General features: G+C 36.7%; 1 protein-coding gene across 1 annotated transcript in view; it reads left to right on the top strand.

The window, feature by feature from the left end:
- Nucleotides 1-8,267, top strand: part of LOC138683303 (fibroblast growth factor 10-like) — an 84,567-nt gene extending 76,300 nt beyond the window's left edge. The window contains exons 3-4 of the mRNA XM_069774928.1: nt 869-972; nt 4,790-8,267. Of these exons, the coding sequence (XP_069631029.1) occupies nt 869-972; nt 4,790-4,987 (302 nt within the window). The 3' untranslated portion in view covers nt 4,988-8,267. The remainder of the gene's footprint in view (nt 1-868; nt 973-4,789) is intronic.
- The last annotated feature ends 13,786 nt before the right edge of the window (nt 8,268-22,053 follow it).

Raw genomic sequence — 22,053 nt, 5'->3', positions numbered from 1 at the left:
AGATGGACTATTGTTCTGACTACTACTACTTTAGAAAGCAGAAGAAAGGTTGGAGCCAGGCATACTACCTGGATAAACCATTTAGAAGATATTTGGTTGGAGCTATATTTCTCCTATATTAAGACACAATGCCCAAACAACGTAGCCATCCAGTTGCTCTAGTAATAGCTGAAAAGGGATCTCTAAAGTCACTATGTAAGTTGTAGTAACTTCTACTACTCCCAAATCAGTATGCTCTTAGGCAGAAAATATAGAGATTAAAAGCTCTGTCTCCCATTACTGGCCCCTTGAGCCATCCAATATCCTAGAAAAAGTTTCTTTTAAAGGAAAAACCTTAATCATATTACAAACACAGCAAAATGTTTCCGATATCTGAAAGACAAAGATAATGTGGCCATTAGGGTTAGTCTTACTATATCCCAAAATGTCAACACACTTGCCAAAAATGAATTTTATCAGCTCAGTGCAGCCAAGGGATTTAGTTTATCTAACTGTCCTACAAGGAATAAATAGTTTACCACTGTTTTTGAAGATTGGGGTAAATCTAACATTCTATTGACATATGCTATAGATTTAATTTAATGCTGTGGTTCAGATGTCTCTTCTGATAAATTTTAGTAAAAATCTATCCTAAGAAGAATGGAGCTGTTTCAGTATTTATGGGGTTTAAAATGCAGAGTTAGCAAAGGAAATGTTAATTGAAACAATGTTTGTGTATATTCTTGAAATGATTTGGAGAATGTTGCTAAAGTTTGTTGGTCGTTGGTTCTGAATATTAGAAGTTTAGTATTTTCAGGTTTATTGGTCTTTTCTATAGTGAGAAAATCCTCTAATGAAGTGATTAAATAGCTCAATTTTTATTTTTTAGGCATATTGGAGATAACATCTGTAGAAATTGGAGTTGTAGCAGTTAAGTCCATTAAGAGCAACTATTATTTAGCCATGAACAAGAAAGGAAAAGTCTACGGTTCTGTAAGTATTTTTTATCTTTCAAATGGATTGCAGTAGTCAGCACAGTTCCCTCTCTTACCTACTGAAAACCCTACTTGACTGTGTATTACTACTATTTAGAGCTGAAATGAGCTGTTCATCAAAATTTCATCCTGTGGTAAACCAGCAGCCCCCCTCTCCACAAGCTCCCTGGTGTTTGTAAGGCTCATATCATACCAAAGCAGCTGCTGGGGGATTTATCATGCTTACTGCTTGAGTCAGGTTTCTTATTAAGTAGTGGCCGATGGAGAGGGTCCTACAAAATGTAATCTTTAAGACTATTTTTCCCTGTTTTTTTCTGCAGTACAGCCACATTTATTAGTAATTCCAGGGGGATAAAGTGTACCTAAAATCTTGTAAACTTCAGCTGATGGAGGAGACACACCAAATTATCAAATTATGTCTGCCAAAAAGATTTCTAGAGTAGCCAGCTTTATATTGACTGTATTATTTAATACACAAGATTATGGGCAGCACAGAGAGACAGATACTTATATACCAGCAGACAGATAAGCTTTAACTGAGCAGAATTTGGATATCATTTGAAAATTGTCCATATATACTCTATTTGTATTTGCGTAAGTTTAGGGTTACTGATACTTTCAGTAAAAAAACAACAAAACACAAACAAACAAATACCAGAAAAAAACCCAAACAAAAACCAGTAACTATCCAAATATTGTTCTGGTATTACATCTGGTTTGGTTTGTAATTTTGCAGCTTTTTGCCAGTTCCAGTGAGTTTGAGCCCACATAAATGTAAACTTATTCAAGTCATCTGCAAAGGTTATGAGCGAATCTTCAGATTGCTCAGTATTCAGAACATCCATATGCTTTAAAGAGAGCATTTCACAGATAGGTACTGGGGCTGGGTTTATCCTCAGGCAACATAGCTAAGCCTACCTCTGCTGAAAAGGATGAAGTAATGCCACTCTGAGACTACCAGCAGAATCAACTGAGACTGGAGGGGATTGAAGTCATTTGGCCCTCTTTTTTTTAAGGAAGCATTTCTACAGGGTGAATTTAGTTCATACAAACTATATAAACTGTCCTCCCTCATCTGTACTGTGGCTAGTCACTCCTGGTTCATAAGGTTACTTCTGAGCTTCTAAACTCCTGGGCAGTGTCAAAGAATCACACTGAGGAAAGACCAGAACACAAAAATGTTTCTTAAGCTCCCATAAATGTGAATTTTAATTTCTAAAATTACACTGGTCAGAAATACAGGATGATTGGCGCTCAGTCCTGCACCACTGAGAGGTATAAGGGTATACTGAGTTGCTGACAAAGTTACCATTTGTCAGTTAAGCTCCATTCATTGATCATGGGTATGCTTCTGGACATATGTGAAGGTGTTAGCATAAATCACCATAGTCAATTCACATGTCTCAGTGAACAGTGTTTAATTTAGTTGTTTGTGATGATCCATCCCAAAGCCTGAGATAAGTTTTCCTACTCAAGTTGTTAGCCACAGCTGGTGTGGTGAGAGTTCATTCCAACCCTATACACACACAAAAGAAGGCAGAGCAGCTTTCATGTACCATAAGTGGAAACTGCTGCCATAAGATTCAGTAATTCACAGTGTATTAGAAATAGTGTTGACAGGAGGATATGAATGTGGAAAGCCTTTTTTTTAATTCCAGCTGATGTGATATTCACATCATAAAATCACAACATAATTACTTATCAAAACCTATTCCATAATACTTCAGAGATTTCAAGAATGCTTCTGTTGTTATTTTTTCCCATCCTCCCAAGACCTGCAGTTAGATTCGTATTATTACAGTGTGGCAGCTTGCAGATGGATATGAAAAACAGAACCAATAAAAGTTGTAAAAACACTCTTAAGCATGTGCACAATAGACATTGGTGCAGGGTTATACTGAAATTTGTTTGAAATGAGCAAAGCAGTCCTGGGCTAACACTCAGACCCCTGCCAATAATACTTCTTAACCACATCACATCATCTGTTCTCTGTATTATCTAAGAATAGAGATAAAAATTTGTATTCGAGTACAATTCTGCATTTGGGAAAACAAGTCAAGTAAGACTGTTTCTATGTTTATCAAATAGGTTGCCATTTGACTGACTTTGGTTAGAATGAGAGAGCAAAGGAAGACTCACTATTTGGTTACTTTAACAAAATAAGGTGCTGGCAGGTAGGAGAAATTACTGCAATTTAGAACTGTGATTGACAGTCACCTGCTGCCTTAATACCTTGAAGCAGGAGGTGGCATATTAAAGCAAGTAAAAGTTAAATGATCTGTACGTAGCTTTGTGACTACAGGCAGTATCAAGGGTCATTTTGCAGAGAGTCTTCGCTTGATAGTGTCTTCCCCAACAGTCATTGTTCAACTAACTACTAATCCCAAAATTGAAGTGCATTTTGGGAGCCAAATTGAGTTTGAATATGCACAATTCCGTTAGGAAAACAAGCATGTGTTCTGTAGTCTTAGCAGCAACTAAAACATTAATTATAGACCTGAAAATTTTTACTGTATCAAAGTACTGAACATTAACTAGTTTAAAAATTCTAATTTAAATTAATAGGAATGGAAAATATATTTTTTTAAATATTCTTATGTCCATTTTATTAATGTGGATACTTTATACCTTTATCAGCTGAATATCTAAGGATTTTGATTAAAATAAAAGATAAAACAACCCTGAAATTCTCATTTGTACCATGAAAATTCTTTTATTATTCAGACATATTTCTCATCTTGTTCATAGACACATTAAAAATACCACATGTAGTTAGTATATCATACTCTGAGATTCTGACATGCTTCTGCCTGAGCTGCGAAATAACATCCTGTTTTCTGAAAAGCAGAAACAACAAAATGCTAATTTTTGGCTGTTATTTAAGTATGTTGTAAATGTCCTACTTTCAAAAGCTTTCTAAACGGAATATAAGTAACTTGATAAAATTGGTTTTTTATATGTAGGAATTACTTGTTTGTGAAAACAAAGCATTCTTGGCATAAAAGTGCATTTAACATTATAGAAAAAAAAATAGTCTTCCCCTACATGCTTCCACATGCTTGTATTTTTTTATCCTTTCTAACAAACTGACAACAGTTTATCCTTTTAAAATGGAAAACCTTCATCCCTGGTACCCTACACAAAATTGCTTTCAAGTTTACTTAATCAATAAGATACAGGATCATATATGATTCTTTTTTAGGCTAAGCCCCTCTTCAGTTCAGCAAAGTAAACAGGCCTCACATCCATTGTAACAGCAGCATAACAGTGATTTGCACCCATCCAAAAAAGCCCTTTTTCATGGTCAATGCGGTATAAAGGATCTTACTTTAAATAAGAAGTAGGCCTATGCCATGCATATTTGTTCAACATATGGTATCAGTAATCTGGTTCAAGATATTTTAAGGGTTATATTTGTTAGAACTGACATATGAAGAATGATTCCAAGATTGCTACCTCATACTTTGAGTTTATGACTGAGAATTTGATTTAATATTGTTGCCATATTCCAATACAGGGAAGTTTCATTTTGGCTGTGAGTGAATTATATCATTTTACTGCAATAATTATGCACTGAATAATTGATTATGTCTTTTGTTGGTTTCACTTTTTGCAGTCTAACTGATGTTGCTTTAAATGCTATGGACACAGTTGAACTTTTATTTAAAATACACTGTAGAATCCTAAAAGGGCATCACATACAGAACACTCAAATCTTCCAAAACATTTTTAGAAATTATTTACCTTCAGTATGCTGCAACTCTGAAAGATTATGTTTATTCTGAATTTGTGCATTTATTTTCTTCTTTTAACAGAAGCAGTTTAACAGTGATTGCAAATTGAAGGAAAGAATAGAAGAAAATGGATATAACACATATGCTTCCTTAAATTGGAAGCACAACGGAAGGCAAATGTTCGTGGCCCTGAATGGAAGGGGAGCCACAAAGAGAGGACAGAAAACAAGAAGGAAAAACACTTCAGCTCACTTTCTTCCAATAGTAGTAATGCCATAGATGAAGGAAATATTTTATTGATGCAGTTGAATCAAAGGCTCTTATGTCAAGAATATTTGGTAATCCTCTTGAAGAGTAAATGCAAGGAAATAGTGCAGACATCTGCTTGTTTGTAAAGAGAGCAGGGGAAGCCTTTGAAGGTTTTTTACTCATTGCTGGCACATGAAATACTTTTATTTAGTTCGGTATCATATCTTATAATCAAGATACAAGCTGGATCAAATGGGATGGAAGTTATTGCCAATGTGAACAATTTTTTTTAATCTCTGAGACAGAACTTAAGGGACTTGAGACAATCTGTTGAATGATCTTCGTGGGGAAAGTTATTTATAGATTACTAACTCATATCAAAGACCTTAATTGCTCATTCAAGCCTAATGATCCATTGAACAGTTAGACACGCTAGCATTTACTGGAAGCACTTGGATCACATGCGCAAATAATGACATTTCTGGAGAAGCCTTGTGGAAGAATGGATAGGATTAAGAAGTATAAGCAAAGTAGTGTAAAACTGTTCTAACAAAACAAACAGTGTGGTTTGCTTGTATGTTCTAACTTCATTCCTTTTTATTTCTAAGTTATTTATTTAATGGGATGTTAAATATCTTTTTGATTTGAAATGTTTTCCTCATTTGCTTCTTTGTTATTTTCCCTTTTTCTCAGTACTTCACACAGAGGTTGATAGGTTAAAATGTCAAAACCTCATAAGTACTCTGAGAAGAGGTATTAGAAAAGGCTTTAAAGGCAGAATTTAATGTGTATAATCCATTTTTTAACTAAACTGTCTTGCACTTAAGCAAAAAGACCAAACAAGCAGTGCTTGGATTTATGGTATTGGGTGTCTTTATGTTGGAGAGGTTTTGTTTTGGTTTTTTTACTTATCAGCACTCAAGAACAAACTTCAAGGAATACTTTGTTCAAGGGGTCTTTCTGCTATTTTGAAATTGAGAGAAGGGGCCACATCTGTACTTGGGTGTCAATGCATCTGTGTGTATATTCATCTGACTTTGATTTCAATTTGGAACCAAGATCTAATACATTGCAATCAATGTGATATTCTGCAGCAAGCATTGGGCTGGAACCTAGATGTGGACAGCCACTGAGATTGCAAACATTAAAATTAAACAGCGTGCAATTCTCAAGTGTAAAATTTGGCCTCTAAAAGGTAAGTAAGAAGGCAACACAGTTCTGCACTCCTTATTCAGTTAATATGCCCACTCAGCATATTTGCCCTTGTTACCAGCTCATAGAATCACAGGCATGTAGTGGGAGCAATACCTAAGTAAGGACTGAGGGATAGGAGATCCAAAATCATGCTCGTGCATTTATCAGAGATTATTACTCAAATGTATATTATATGAGAGCTAACCAAAAAGCCATGCTGGTATCCAGTTTTAGCATGCCTTTCATATCCATCATAGTAATTGAAGGTTCAAAATACATAATATCCAGCACATTTTTATGAAGTGTTACTAGTCCCATGGCTTAACTTGAGCAACTGCAGTATAACAAAGTTAAGCATAATATGAAGTCTGTTCAATTAAAGGTACATAAGGTTTGTTTTATGCTTTGCTTTACTCTAAAATTAGAGAGCTCTGAATAGCTCACCAATGTAACCATATTGAAATTCATTTTGTTAGAGCAGATAGATAAATAGAAAACAGTACATAAAACAATTTGTACCACTGTCTTCACATTGTATTCCACTAAATAAATAAATAAGCCTTTGCAGTGTCTGTAGTAAGAAACAAAAGTAGTATAATATTATTTTGTTCTAAATACTTTAAGTATGAGATTATATTGATGCTGCAGTTTTATCTTCAATATTTCTTGTTGTGAAAAAGGCTTTATTTTTATTGTTTGGAAACTGTATTTTGGTACAAAGGAGAGCCTTGCTTAATGTGTCTTTTTGAGAATGTTTAACCTCTATAAAGGCAGGTGGTGTTGGAATCTTCTATAACTTATTTAAGTCAATGCTTAACCAGCACTTCAATCTTAATCTATTATTTAAATATTAGCTGTTTTTTAAAAAAAGCAAAAATAATAGCTTTCCCATAAAATACAAAATAGTCAGATTGTATTTCCTGTCCTTAAATGAAGTAAACTGTTTTAAAACCAGGAAGTCATTTGAGAGACATTTTAGCTGATAGCTAACATTATATTTCATGGTACTTTATCTCCAGCTTGCTTCTTCACAAATGAGATTTTTCTAGAAATGGAAATAAGAATTTCATTTTAAATGTAATTGGAGGTCACAGCAAAACTTAAATACTGTGATAAAAGTGAGTTTCTGTTCTTTAAAATTTGTAATCAATAATTAAAACTGACAAGACATAATGGACCACCTGCAGTGAACATTCAATGTGAGATTGGACAAATGCAGTATTGGATGACCACTTAAAGAACATTTAGGGTACAAATAAAGTTCTCTTTTGACAGAATTACCTAGATGAGTTGGTCAGGGGAAAAATCATGCATAAACATTATCATAGTATTCAAAACACCATGCTGCTCAGAGGCCAAAAACCAGGAAATATCACTTTTCCAAAGTGAGTCAGAAGCCATTTGTGACATGAATAGTGGTGAAACAAAAAAATCCTTGAAGGAATCAATGATTCCTGCATGATTGGCATACTGTAATACCCACTGTGGTGGGAGCAAACTGCAGACACTCTATCTAGAGTATCACAGATCCTCTTTTTTCTGTCACCCTCAGCATAACAGACTCCTGAGCAAAAGGAAAACATGGGGAGGGATTTTAAAAAAGAAAAGGGAAACAAAAATCACTGAGCAATAATGTATAGTATGTTATATTTAAATAAAAATAATAAAACATGGGGAATGGAGAATAAGAGTATTGTCTCTTGTTTGTTTTATTAACTTGAAATGGTACTGCACAATAAAAATAAAAAGGGAAAAGATCTGTTGTACTACAGGATGTGGTTTGGTGCTGTATAGCCCCAAAACAAAAACAAACAAACAAAAAAAATCACTTGAACATTTGTAAGTTTCTTTAATTTTTTGCATGTGTGAGTCAGCTATCTCCACGCTAATAACAACCAAATGCTTTAGATTCTTCTCGTAAGTATTCAGATCCACCTAGTTTATGCAGTGGAAAAAGCAATGAATTTAAAAGCAAGCACATTTGATGAAAGAATTAAGGTGTTTAGGAAAAAGAACATGTATTCACATTTTAAAAATAAATTTTAGATATGGAAAGCTAGTTAAATTTTATATAAGACTTCATTCAAGACATTTCAGGTTATAAAGTTCACTAAAGGTTAGTAAGTTTTAGTAATACAATAATACCAGTGTATGAGCACAAATTTGTAATTCATGCCCCTGCTGAAACTGATTGTCTCTGTTCACACAATCAGTTGTAACTGCTTTAAGGAGTGATCTTGAAACTAATGCAGGAAGACAGCTCCCCTTTTGAAGCATCAAGTATCATTATTTACTCTCCTAAATTAGACTGTGGGGCAGAATTCATCCTCCTAATTTCCTATTAAATTGGAGAAAGAAAAGTACAACACATAACAAACACATTTTCTGCTGCAGTCAATGTATGATTACTAATGGTGTTTTGAGAAAAAGCTCATTGAAACAATTTCAGTGCAACTGCAAATAACAGACAAACACATGCAAAAAAAGTTATGTTTCCCATTGCATTATGGGCAAGAAATGGAATATGAAAAATTAATTGGTTTTGGACCAATCAGATTATGATTTATAGTTATGACTACCTGTCGCGTCCCAAAGTTGGAGCGACTCAGGTTCGTGGATTTCCTTTGTCAGAATTAAGGTGAAACGACACCAGGGGAGTTCAAACAACAACCAACATTTATTCAACCTAGCTAACTTTGTCCAAGTACACATGAACTTGTTAATATGAACCTTGCAACATGTCATTAAGCCGCTGTTTGAGAAGAGAGAGGAGGTGTAGAAAAAGAAATGGAAGAAGAAACATGAAACATATCAGAAGGAGAGCCCTCCCGTTGAGTCACGAGGTTCAGAGCAGACCCCCTTGCTTTCTGGACTCCTTCTCAAAGAGGAGCTCAGGGGCGGCTAGATCCACTCCTAGTCTCAGACTTGGTCAACGGTTTATGTTTAAAAGGATGAGGTGTAGGGACTGTGGAAAAGAGAGAAAGAAAACAGGGAGAGAGAGAAAGAGAGAAAGAAAGAAAGAAAGGAAGGAAGAGAGAAGAGAAGGGTTTCACCAGTCCTGGGTCCAGCGTTGGTCCAGCCAGCGTAGAGATCCAGTTCCGGAGGGCGCGCACTGAGAACTCGTTCTCCCTTCTTTTATAGTGTCTTAGTTGATGGTCTTGACGCGCGCAGTTCCCGTTCCCGGGGTTCTCTGGAATCGGTTGGTGAGCTTTGGGGGGGAGGGTTCATTGCAGAGTTGCCTCTCTTTTTCTGCTGGCATGACCACTTAAGATAGAAGCACAGTCCCATCCTCCGTGGGGCCTCCTCCTCCAGGCACTGCTGTGCTCCTTCTCCTGGTCACTTAAGATAAGGACTTGAGGCTTTGGAGAAGCGCGGTCCCACCCTCCGGGGGGCCCTCTCCCCTGGCCACATTGTCCTGTTCACAAAACTCCAGCATTTTCACAGAGGCTGTTTTCCTCACCAAAGTTCTTCAACGAATGTTTGAGACATTGACTATAATTTGTCAGACCGTCACGCTACCCACTCAAAATATTTGAACCTCATGTTTAACTATATGGGAGCTTTCTTGGACTAAATTTTGGGACTGCCATTTTCTAATGAAGCACAGTGAATCTCAGATACCGGACTGATGTCTTTTCACTCACTAATCCCAGAAAAAAAAAATGTAGTATGTCCTTTGCCCGCCCCAACAATGTAAAGAAAATATGCTACTCTGAAAGGCAAAATAGAGAAACCATGATTAAGCCTCAAGTAACTGATTAAGGAGCACTGATCTCTGTTACCACAGTATAAATGAGGAGAATTTGCACTCCAGAAATTCCTCACTGGGACCTTTAATGAAATTGTATACAGTGGCATCACTAATGCAAAATACTAACTCATGTAATTGAATAAATGGATATGCTGGTGGTGACAGAAATACATGTCCTATCAGACCATTGTCCAAATACAAGGCTATGAGAATTGCAGTACCTGAAAAGAAAGCACAGGAAGCACCCCACTGTATAGTTCTGTGCAAAATACTTAAGGCACTAATAGTATATAGATAATATACCACAGTGGAAAAAAACAGAGTATATATTTACATCAAAGCTCAGACTCTATTTATCTTGAGATAATGTAGTAAATGAAGAATCAAGATATTACAGGTTCTTTATTACTGCTGAAATGTAAAGTGTGTGTATCTTTGGTGTAGTCATTCATCCAAGCTCCAGGTATACTATTTCACTATCCAAATTATTTTGTGGCTTGGTTTAAATGATGTTATATGATTATTTTTTTTTTTTAATGATGAAATTGTTTTACTAATTGCTCAATGAACTTTTAACCCTTTCATCTGCTAACTGTCTTCACAGAAGTCTGGGAAAAGGCCAAACACTGGTCTACACCTGAATCTGCACTTTTCATCTACCTATAAATAGCTGAAAAACAGATTACATTTAATGTTGTACATGCAGGAACTTGTCTTATTCAGTGAGGCATGTCTGAGTGGGATGAAATATGGCAGTCGCAAAATGTTCCCCCCAATTCATTTATCCATTATTTTCATGATGCCCAGCTAATTTGCATACTTTCTTGCATTAGAAATATTCTTGAAGTCTCACATTGTCCCCACATTTCCAAAATGTATGTCACAAAATTGTATGAGCACTTTAACTTTCTCTTTTATTGCTTTTCTTTTTAACAAGTTGAGACAGCACCCAGAAAAGGAACTGCCTTATCAGGAGCCTATACATACAATTTAACATACTTTCCAAATTGTACTGGCATAATCCATTCAGGACAATCAAAATGTTTTGAGCATGGTCTTCTAGTATCCATATCAGTATGCTTCAGATAAAATTGACTACATGAAAAACTATTTTATTTTTACTCAATTATAGAAAGACTTGTCCAGGAACAGTAGACTCTTGGAAAAAACTCAATAAGCACTTTCTAGATGTTGGGGCCAATAGGCTGGGACATTTCAGGCACTATTTCTAACAAATCACAACAAAAAATGAGGGTATTGGGTGTAAATAAAAATCACAGCATAAGTATTCACATAAGGCATTTTAAATTTTGCACTAAAAATGTGAAAATGTAGTTTCTTTTTTCCCCACCTCAAAAAAAACCCCATGCTCTTCATTTAATCTTTTTGAAAAAAAATATAGTTTTCAGTTTACTCTTACACTAGTATGTGCAGCATATTTCCTATGATTTCTTCCTTCTTTTGCATGTAGTGATGCCCCCAAACAACAAGATTCATAAATGGTTCACTGAAGGAGCCTGCATGACTGATGTCTGCAGTATGCTGTCATTAATGCCACAAACAAGACTCTCATTTCTGGTTCCATGTAGAACATGACACAGAGATCCAGTGATGCTGTAGTGTTTTGATAATCCTTGGCTCCCCTGAAACTACCCATATACTTAATAGTAAACATGCAAATTAGGTTCAAAAGTTAAATATGCATTGAGAGGATAGCTTGGCTTTTATAACAACCACCATGCACAAGATAGATTGCAAATGAAAATTTATTTTGCTCTTTCTCTCCCTTTCCATGGTTCACTCAATGAAAGGGGAACAGAAGGAAAGGATATGATATCATTATTGTTATTTACAATCTTCAGTGCTTTTCTTAACTGGAAGCCAATATATGACCTATGCTGGTCTTGGGCTGGATCTTATTTCAGTGATGCAATAGAACAGATATCAGCAATCTTGTAAAAGAAGGGTCAGCCTCTCTCTTCCTTATGGTCAGCCAATTTGACTTACTGAGTGCTACTAATAAAGCATACAGTTTATGGTCACTTAAATATGGAGTAAGCTAAAAGATTCAAGCTTTTAATTCATTCATTTATTTAACCGATTGCTTATTAAATGCTCTGAGGTGAATTATATAGTGTGAGAGAAAAGTCTTGCTGATAGCTGTAATTATTACACTTCTATGGTAATTGAGAGGTGCAGTGGGAAGGTGCAGCATCAGGACAGTTAAAGTACTTCAATACAAAATCCTGCAGTAAGGTTCCACCTATATTCATACTGAAAGCCACCATCAAGTTGTAAATGAATGCCTGGGCCTCCAGACTGAGGAAGTCAACTATCCAGAATCAATGGTAGGCCCTTTGATCCTGACTGCTCTACTGTCTTAACCATTCTCCACATTAAAGTCACAACAAACTTGACTCTGATTACATGTACAGATGTAGACTGGGAGGCAAATTCTATTCAGAGTCAGAAAGTGACAGCAACCAAGTTTAAATCACATGTGGCATTAATGTGTTTCTTTCATTCTTGTAACATTTTCCCTGGATTTCTTGTCTGAGTCCTGACACAAATACAGTTCTTCCTCATTGTGCTTGACATGCAATACAGAATGAGGTTCTAACACCAAGTCCTATGTATACCAAGTACTAAAGATTAAAATTCACTTGGGGGGGGAATCAAGTGAACAATGTCAGGTAGAACCCGGCAAGCACAACCATTGCTGAAAACTGCCTGTGACACACGGGACCGGATGTACGGGCAGACTACTCCTCAGCACTTATGTGACGGGTATTCTGCTTGGGGTTAAGCCTTACATATATCAGATTTTCCCCATACTTGCCATATATTTTGCCAAAAAGGACTTCAGTGAGCTTCGGACAGTTGTCTCGGCTTGTCCACTGAGAACTATTGTGCTGATTTTGGCTGGGATAGAGGTAATTTTCTTCATAGTAGCTAGTATGGGGCTATGTTTTGGATTTGTGCTGAAAACAGGGTTGATAATGCTGAGATGTTTTTGTTACTGCTGATCAGTGCTTACGGTGAGTCAAGGCCTTTTCTGGTTCTCACACCACCCCACCAGCAAGTAGGCTGGGGGTGCACAAGGAGTTGGGAGGAGACACAGCTGGGACAGCTGACCCCAAATGACCAAAGGGATATTCCAGACGATATGACGTCATGCTCAGCATATAAAGCTGGAGGAAGAAGAAGGAAGGGGGGACATTCAGAGTGATGGCGTTTGTCTTCCCAAGTAACCATTACATGTGATGGAGCTGAACACCTGCCTGACGATGGGAAGTAATGAATGAATTCCTTGTTTTGCTTTGCTTGCATGCGCAGCTTTTGCTTTACCTGTTAAACTGTCTATCTCAGCCCACGAGTTTTCTCATTTTTACCCTTCTGATTCTCTCCCCCTTCCCACCAGGTGGGGAGTGAGCCAGCAGCTGTATGGTGCTTAGTTGCCAGCTGGGGTTAAACCATGACAACTATTAATGCCAGACACCAGGTTTTGGCCCAGGAAGTACTTTAGCTTCTCAGTGCTTGACTTTGGAAGTGTACTTTAAGGAAATACTATGAAATTACTCCATTCTTCTGCTCATCCCTCTTGTCACATTTTTATGTTCACTGTTGGAAACAGACCATTTTAGAGGATAGTTTTTAGTCTGGCACAACACAACTCTTCTCATACTTTATTTAGCATGTCAGTAATTCCATTTTGGCTTGTAGACTTCAAAAAAAAAATGCCCACCTAGCCACCGTTCTTACACAGATCAACACATAAGCAGTACTGCAGTAGCTGGGCATGCCCAGCTCCATTCAGACTGACTGCATATACGCAAGTCATTTGTGAAACATAGACATGGTACATACAACATACCCCAGAAAGCCAGACCCTCAGCTTCCACTCTACATGCAATATGTGTCCAAGAAAATCAAGATACTATGGTACTACATTAGAAATACTTAAACATTTCTGCCCAAAATGTTTATATTAAACTAAATCAAACTACAATGAAAGAGGTACCCAGTAACAAATTCTGCAAATTAATCCTGGATTGATCATCCTAGAGTCTGAGCTCTTCTCAAAAGCCACAATGCTTGTGACCATCATATGACAGCATTTCCATAGCACCCTGTACATGTGGCCTCATCTGACTTTGAGGTAGAACACCTACTACTGAGAAAGGTGTTCTATTTCCAGAACCATCAGATTAGTTCTTTGAATATGTTGAGACCAGTCAAAACTGTTAGTGTTGATTTTGATACCTGTCCAGTTGGGCTAGTCTGTTATGTTGAGGAATGCTCAATGCTTGAGAGGAGCCATGGTAAATATACTGAAATATATATGTATGTAAAAGGATTCTGCAAGTAGGAAAGGCTCTCTATTTTCACGACAAATAGTTTAAGAACAAAATTATCAAACTGAAGTAAGGGAAACCTAAGTTTAAATATCTGGAAAAACCTTCTTAACACTAAGGGCTCTGAAGTAAATTGATTAGGAAGATTGTACAACTTCCTTTTAGAGTTTTATGCATATAATAGCCATCAGGAATGGTTTAGGTTGTTGATTCTGCCACAGACAGGAGGATGGACTAGCTCTCTTCCAAGGTCCCTTATAGCAATATTTTCTATGATTCTATGAACCATCAACTGAATCTATATAAAACACTAGGCAGTCAGCTACAGTCGTAACTTTTAATTATTACCAACAGGCTCAAGCCAGTAACATGTAAAGACCCCATAAAAAAAACAACCAGAGGCATCCAGTCCCATCCATTCCCCCCCCCTTACTTTACATGAGTGTGCTGCAGTGCTGAACAGGAAGGAAACATAAGTAGCTAAAACCTTTCTAACTAAAAGAAATCAGAGTGACTAAAAGCAGCCCAAGTGTTAAGTTTTTTCAGCAGAGCACAAACTTGTCCAGGAAATGTCAGCAAGATGATATTTGGCCCCTTTTTGCTAACCATTATAGAGAGATGCAATCTGGGTCTGACTCAAGTTTCCATTGCACACTGATTGCAGGAAATGAGACTGACCCAGACAGTTAAGATATGCAAAGGTCAGTATCCACCTCCTTTTGACATTTAGTAATTTGTTGTTAAAGCAACAGATAATTTTCATAGATAATTGCTATATTTTTCGGTGGTCCTTGAAAGAATAATGCCACAGTGAATAAACCTCTCCATTAACCCACTCCTCCTCAAAATATGCTATGTTCCAATATCAGTTGACTTGTTGATACTGTCCAAGAACCTTTACTAATTTCAGCTATCGCTAACAGCACTATAAACTAAACAGCAAATAAAATTGTTCTAATACACATCTTTGATCTGTTGGCAGCTTAATAATTTGTAATGCTCATTTCATGTTTATTTTCTTTTGTTCATTTTTAAAACAAATGTGGCAGTTGATCAAATGACAGTCTGACCCTGCATTATATAGAGCCCTCTATTTATACTGGGGACAGCTCAGCCACTCACAGTTTCTTCTTGACACACTCTGTCGCCATTTTATACAAGCACTGAAAAGAGGGATTTTTTTCCTAGGGAAGAGGGAAAATATACAATGTTCATGACTATTCTGTTACTGCTTAGACTCCACAAGTGTGGCAAGGATTCAGCATAATTAAAATACATGGAGAAGAGGGTAAAATTATTCTGCCAGTTAATTTTAGCTCTAACAAGATATGGATATATCATAAAATATATAGTATGTTACACATCCCAAACTCCATTTTTCTACAGTAATGTATATAACATGTAACAGTATTTGTCGTGGTTGAACCCCAGCCAGCAACTAAGCACCACACAGCCACTCACTCACTCCCCCCCACCCAGTGGGATGGGGGAGAAAATCGGGAAAAGAAGTAAAACTCGTGGGTTGAGATAACAACGGTTTAATAGAACAGAAAAGAAGAAACTAATAATGATAATGATAACACTAATAAAATGACAACAGTAGTAATAAAAGGATTGGAATATACAAAACAAGTGATACACAATGCAATTGCTCACCACCCGCTGATCGATACCCAGTTAGTTCCTGAGCAGTGATTCCTCCCAGACCCACTCCCCCCCCCAGTTTATATACTAGATGTGACATCACATGGTATGGAATACTCCTTTGGCCACTTTGGGTCAGGTGCCCTGGCTGTGTCCTGTGCCAACTTCTTGTGCCCCTCCAGCTTTCTCGCTGGCTGGGCTTGAGAAGCTGAAAAATCCTTGACTTTAGTCTAAACACTACTTAGCAACAACTGAAAACGTCAGTGTTATCAACATTCTTCTCATACTGAACTCAAAACATGTGTCCTGGTTTTAGCTGGGATAGAATTAACTGTCTTCCTAGTAGGTAGTACAGTGCTATGTTTTGAGGAAGCTGGCTGCACAGTGGGCTGGCAGACCTGGGTTGGTGCAATTATCTGTACTTTAACATACTGTCTGCAGTGACCAAGAGAACTCCATCAGTACAAGAAATGATCTAATCATTCACTGCAAACAGTTGACACTGTTTAATGAGCCACAGCTTCCACATTCCCATGACTGTTGTGCCTTCGATCATGAGTAATTATTTGACCAATAGTTTTACACACATATTCTGATATATAATTTTTCAGTAATCGCTCTTGCAAACAAGACAATTATCTTGTTCATCTTTCTCTTGTGTACCCAAAGAGCATGAAACTAGAAGGGAATATCACTTCATCTTCACAAATTTCTTAGTCGTAACTATATTTAGCTCAATCAGTTTGTAACCGACTACAGCCTAATTTGTGTTTCACTAAAATGTATCCTCTTAAAAATGATCTTGTCTTGACAGGAGTACCTGAAGAGAGAGTGAGTCCAGTTTTGTCCCAGTTATATACTTTATTTAAAAATTGTGTTTGTCTGGCTTTAATGTGAATCTTTGTTTCAATTCTACCTTTTTTCCACTGGAGCTAAAAGGAAGTAATAGCCAGTGTTTTACTCTCTGTGAAGGACCAGAATCAAGTCACTCTCAACATTTCTGAACAGACAGAATTCTTTCAGTTGCTGAGCATAAGACACATCACTCTTCCTCTGATAATATTTAAGGCACTTTTTTGTGTGGCAGCACCTATAGTGTCTACAGTATCCTACTATGCAGAAGCAAAACAAAACTTTCTAGTTTTATCACCCCTACTTATAAGTCTGAGGATGAGACTAGGCCATCTTTTGCCACAGAATGCTTTTTTTATGAACTTAGTTTGTACGGATATGTAGGAAGTGTATGTTTATTTCCAGGTCATTGATTAAAATCCTAAATACCATCAGGCCTAATATGCTCACTTCTGGAACTCCTGTCTAAACCCTCTATTCAGTTTCTCCAATTGCTACTTTTTGCCAATTGGTATATCATTTAACATGTGTTTTACTGCTATTTCATAATGTTGAATTTTGTAACTGCAATATGATATGATGCTAAACGGAAAGTTTATAAAATATAGTATATCTATACAATTACTTTTATCTATCAAACTTGTTAAAGAAAATCTAACTTACTTCATAAGGTCTAAATTTCTTTTGAGGCCTATTAGCTATTACTATGCTTTCATTCTCTGGTTCACAAATCCCGTAGCAGGAATTATATAATGCTGGCTGGCTTATATACCCCTAAGTTATCCCACATGCCTTTCTGATGATAATTACAATTTTGTATGCTACATATAAGGACTCTGATTTAATTCAATAATTTTGAATGTACTCTGTAGATGATAGTTCACAAAGAATCCAAGGGATTAAGAAAAACAAACTTATCATCAATATGCCTAATTTGCTGAACCTAGGTTCACATCTCCATTTCCATTGAATCTGCAAATTGGCTGAAAATTATTCATCTAATCATTAAGACAATGGCTTGCTGTAGGAACATATCAAATAAGAAAATCCATGCTGGTTTTGTTGTTTATGAATCATTAAAAATGATGATTAATAATGATTCACAAAAATTCAGTAAAACAACCAAGCAATGAATTACTGAATCTCTCTGAAATTTACATTTAATTTTCTATTTGCCTAGTACTTATTACTTTTATCAGTGAGCTGGAGATATAAAACTGATCACAAAATTTTCTCTTGCAGTCCTTTTGTCTAAGGTATAATCCATTATCTAGACTATCACTGACAGAAGTTCATCCAACAGTTTTAACATATCTATTTATGGAAATTCTGCTGCTTTCTCAAGTTGCCTGCTTGGGTGTTGAACTGGCCTTTTGATGTGAAAGTTTTTCCTAATATCTAATATCTAATATAAATTGTCTTTGCTACAAATTAATATAACTAATTCGTGTTGTCTCTTCTGCAGAGATGAAAACACTTAATCACCATTTTCTTTGTAATAACCTTTTATGCATTTGAAGCCTGTTATCATATCCCTTCTCCATTCTTCTCTTTTCCAGACTAAACAAGCTACAGTCTTTCATACTTGCTTTGTAGGTCATGTTTTCTAAACTGCTTATCATCTGTATTATTTATGATGTTATTTCCAATTTCTGTGTCTTTCAGAAAATGTGTCCCCTCTCCCGGAAGTGCTCACCAATACCAGGTAGCATGAAATAAACACATCCTCATTCTAACAAGTGATATGCTTTTAATAACTTTCTGGAATGACATTTGCCTCTTTTATAAATGAACATTGATTTGTATCTGTGTCCCCATCTTGTTTCCTGCATTTGCCAAGCCAGTCCTTGTCCATTGCGTATATGCATTCATATAGTCGGTGAATGATAGGTAAGATGGGTTTTGACCAGCTATGACATCACTTTATATTAGTTTCACTGAGACCATATGTCCCTAGTTTGCTTGAGCATGGAACAGAGGACTGCATGGAAAGCATCCAACCACTGCAGATAAATATTAACCCAGACTCTGATAATTCCTATCCAGAGCCAAAATTCATATAAACTAAGAATCTCCTCTCTGCTCTCCAACCTTACTCTCTACAGACTCATATCTACCCACTCCTATTCCTGCTCTAACAATTTAGTTAACAGGTTTGCTTCTTGAGATCCAGAAAGTAAGAGTCAAGCTAAATTGGCTGGGTTTTCATATAAACCCCATATAGGCAAGTGTTTAGTTAGTTTACACTAACATGTAACATATGTAATGTTTACTTTAACACTCACCAAGCCTGAGTGTTTAACAGACAAGCTATATCTGCATCTATAATAATCTAAAGCAATCCTACAGATCCCAGGTATCATGTTTTAAATATCTGGAAATAACTAGTTAGTCTGTCTGTAGTAACAGGCCATTTTCTGAATATTACGCCCAATATTATATAATACAGAAAAACCAGGAACATCTGTCATAGTCATGAGCAGCTAATTACTTGAGGTCAGCACTAGAAACCCCTTTAGGTTTTTGCCTCTCTGCCTTAGGACAGGAGTGATCAGGATGCAGTACATCTTTGAAATGCACCCTGTACAGCTTGTGTGTGTGCCCATGGTTGTTCTTATGTTTAATAAGAAAACACAAATCACAGGACTCAAAACTCCAACAATAATTCCATATTGATCTCATCAAAGAAACAGAAATTTCAAGATGGAATAAAATAACACAAGAGCAAAGATACAGCCGTACATGATCAGATCAAAAAAGTCCTTCTTTTTGGAAACACAGGTGCATCATACCACACAGGTACTGTGCATCAATTAAATCTCATTATTCATAGGTTTGTCATAAAGGCACAACTTTCCCTCTACAGTATCCATATTGTTCTCCTCCACTCTTATTATATTTTCCTTGTATCTACTAGTCCTACTTGCCAGTATAATTGTAGGTTCTTCTGGAAGCTTTTTATAGAAAATTAGTATCACATTTCAGGATATTTATCTTGAATTCAACAGAGAAGAGAAATGAAAAGCATTTTCATCACTGCATATCATCCAAAGGTTTTGTTTGAGAACATCTTTTTCTGCTAATTTTTTTAATCAAAATGCAAATTACCTTTCATTAGACTTAGTAAACAAGAAGCCAAATGTCAGAAGTGAAAAAGAACATTGTTCAGACAACATTCCTCAGTAAAAACATGCTGTCTTAAGAAGACATTACAGCAGCTTACTTTGAGCAACTCTAGCACTGCTATGCTTTGAAGAAAGGGTTTGAAGGTTGGCAAGAAGTTTGAATTTCATTCTGTCATTCTCCCTATGAAGATATGTCCAACTTGGGCTAATTTATAGCTGCTATTTATGCCTACATCAAGCTGCTTTTTAATGCAAAGAATGTCCTGGAACCAAGGAGCAGAACCTAGGACTCTTTCTGTCCCTGAACACATCTTCATCCTTGAAATGGATGCAAGTTTCCACTTGCTTCCTTCCTCTCTAGCCACACTTGGCTTGGTCCCCTGTCTCTACAGTAGCGGTCCTCATGGTGAGAGGCGGAACAATTGCCACCTCCTACATACCTTCTAAACTGATGGTTAGGGCACTTTCTTAGGAGCCAGAGGATGGTAAATGCCCTCAGATTATTATATGAAAGGTGACTGGTGGGGCTATTTTCTTCCCCGGCTGGGTTTTAAAAGAAAAAGTAGATGCAAAGTCAATGGCATTTGAGGTATAAAGCACTCAGCCAAACTCTGACTCTGTCTATAAGGGACTGGTTCTGCCCTGTGAACCCTACTCTCACACACACATTGAAAGCAGAGTTTATGTATGTATAGCCAGGAGACCAATGGGATCTGGGACACCTCTTCCTTGAGTCAGCTTGAGCTCCACCAGACTGATGTGCAGGCCATCAAGAATCCCACTGCATCCCAAATTCTTCCCCTTAATTTTTAGGGTACTCATATCCTTCATTCAGGTTTCGAACTCTACTTGCAAGGCCAATTGCCAAGAAACTGCCTTGTTTACCTGTTCTCCAGAACTGGTCACTATGTAAGTCACCAAGTAAGTCTTACAAGTAATGTATTACTCAGCTTTCTTTTTCTTTACTCTCAGACCCCATACACTTCTACACCTGCACCCCTACAGTGTCAGTCTACCATAGGCAGAGTCAGAGTATCATTATCTGTTCACATTATTCACAGAAACAAATAAAAGAAATGCTATTTCTGACAAAAATGTTTTTTTAATTTTCTGTCATTTAGTGATAGACTATTCTTTTTTACTCCAAAAAATACTTGGGAGATTCAGTTAGCCTATTGAATAAAAGCAGCAAGTCATCAACTGCAAGCTCTTTAACTTTTTGTAAAATTTATAGATAAAAAGAAGGCAGCTTCCAATTTTGCAAGACATGTTTTAGAAAACATTGTATATATATCTGCTAACATTTCCACTACATATCGTTTGGGATGTTTTCTCTGCCACTGTTCCAGTAAAGCAAAAGGTTAAGATACTCATGATACAGGGGAGCAGGAGGGACTGGAAGTGAGATAGATCTTTAAGATTATGTTTGGGTGATAAAGGAGCAGTATGAAGATTAGCTTATCTTTGAGACTAGAAATGTACAGAAGCTCTGATATTATGGTGCATGCTAAAAGCAGGTTTCTGAATATAAACAGTGCCTTACTAAAACCTGCTTGATGCTGAAACTAAGATGCTGAGGCTGGTGTCCCGATGTGATTTAAATGTGTGTCTTTAATTACAAAATGACTAGTTAGTTTTGCAGTTATTTAATGCTAAACTTAGGGCCTCAAACAAGTGTGTTTTTCAACTAGTTTTCAGCATGTTCTTAAAGTCACATGAGCACTGAATTGCTAAGGAACCTCAAATGAGGAAAGCAGGTTAACTAATATGAAACTTCTATTTTATTTGACTCTGATGGAATGAAATTCTCTTTCCAGCCTAAGCTGGGGAGAACAGGAGAAAACCTATATTAAATGTATTATTATAGCCTGATGTTCCACTTCTGAAGGGCAACTGTTGAGTGCTAGATCCTCATGTCACCTCAAACCAAAAGCTATCTCTCTTTGAAATGTTTACTGTAGAAGACAGGAAATCTGTTTGCAATCTTAACCACAGACCAAACTTTTCAAAAGATGTCTCTAGTGTCTAAGCATAAAGATAATCTTGTGGGTAAGACGCTGGGCTGGAATTCTGACCTCAAATCTCAGCTGTCAGAGTGGGAAAATGCCTAAAATAAAGATTCAAATGTACGTCTGTGGCAGATGATAGGTGCCTGCATCCGAATTTGTAATCTGA

This window comes from Haliaeetus albicilla, chromosome W, assembly GCF_947461875.1.
Source record: "Haliaeetus albicilla chromosome W, bHalAlb1.1, whole genome shotgun sequence".
NCBI lineage: Eukaryota > Metazoa > Chordata > Aves > Accipitriformes > Accipitridae > Haliaeetus > Haliaeetus albicilla.
Note: the sequence above shows the minus strand (reverse complement) of the source record. Positions and strands in the feature narration are given on the sequence as shown.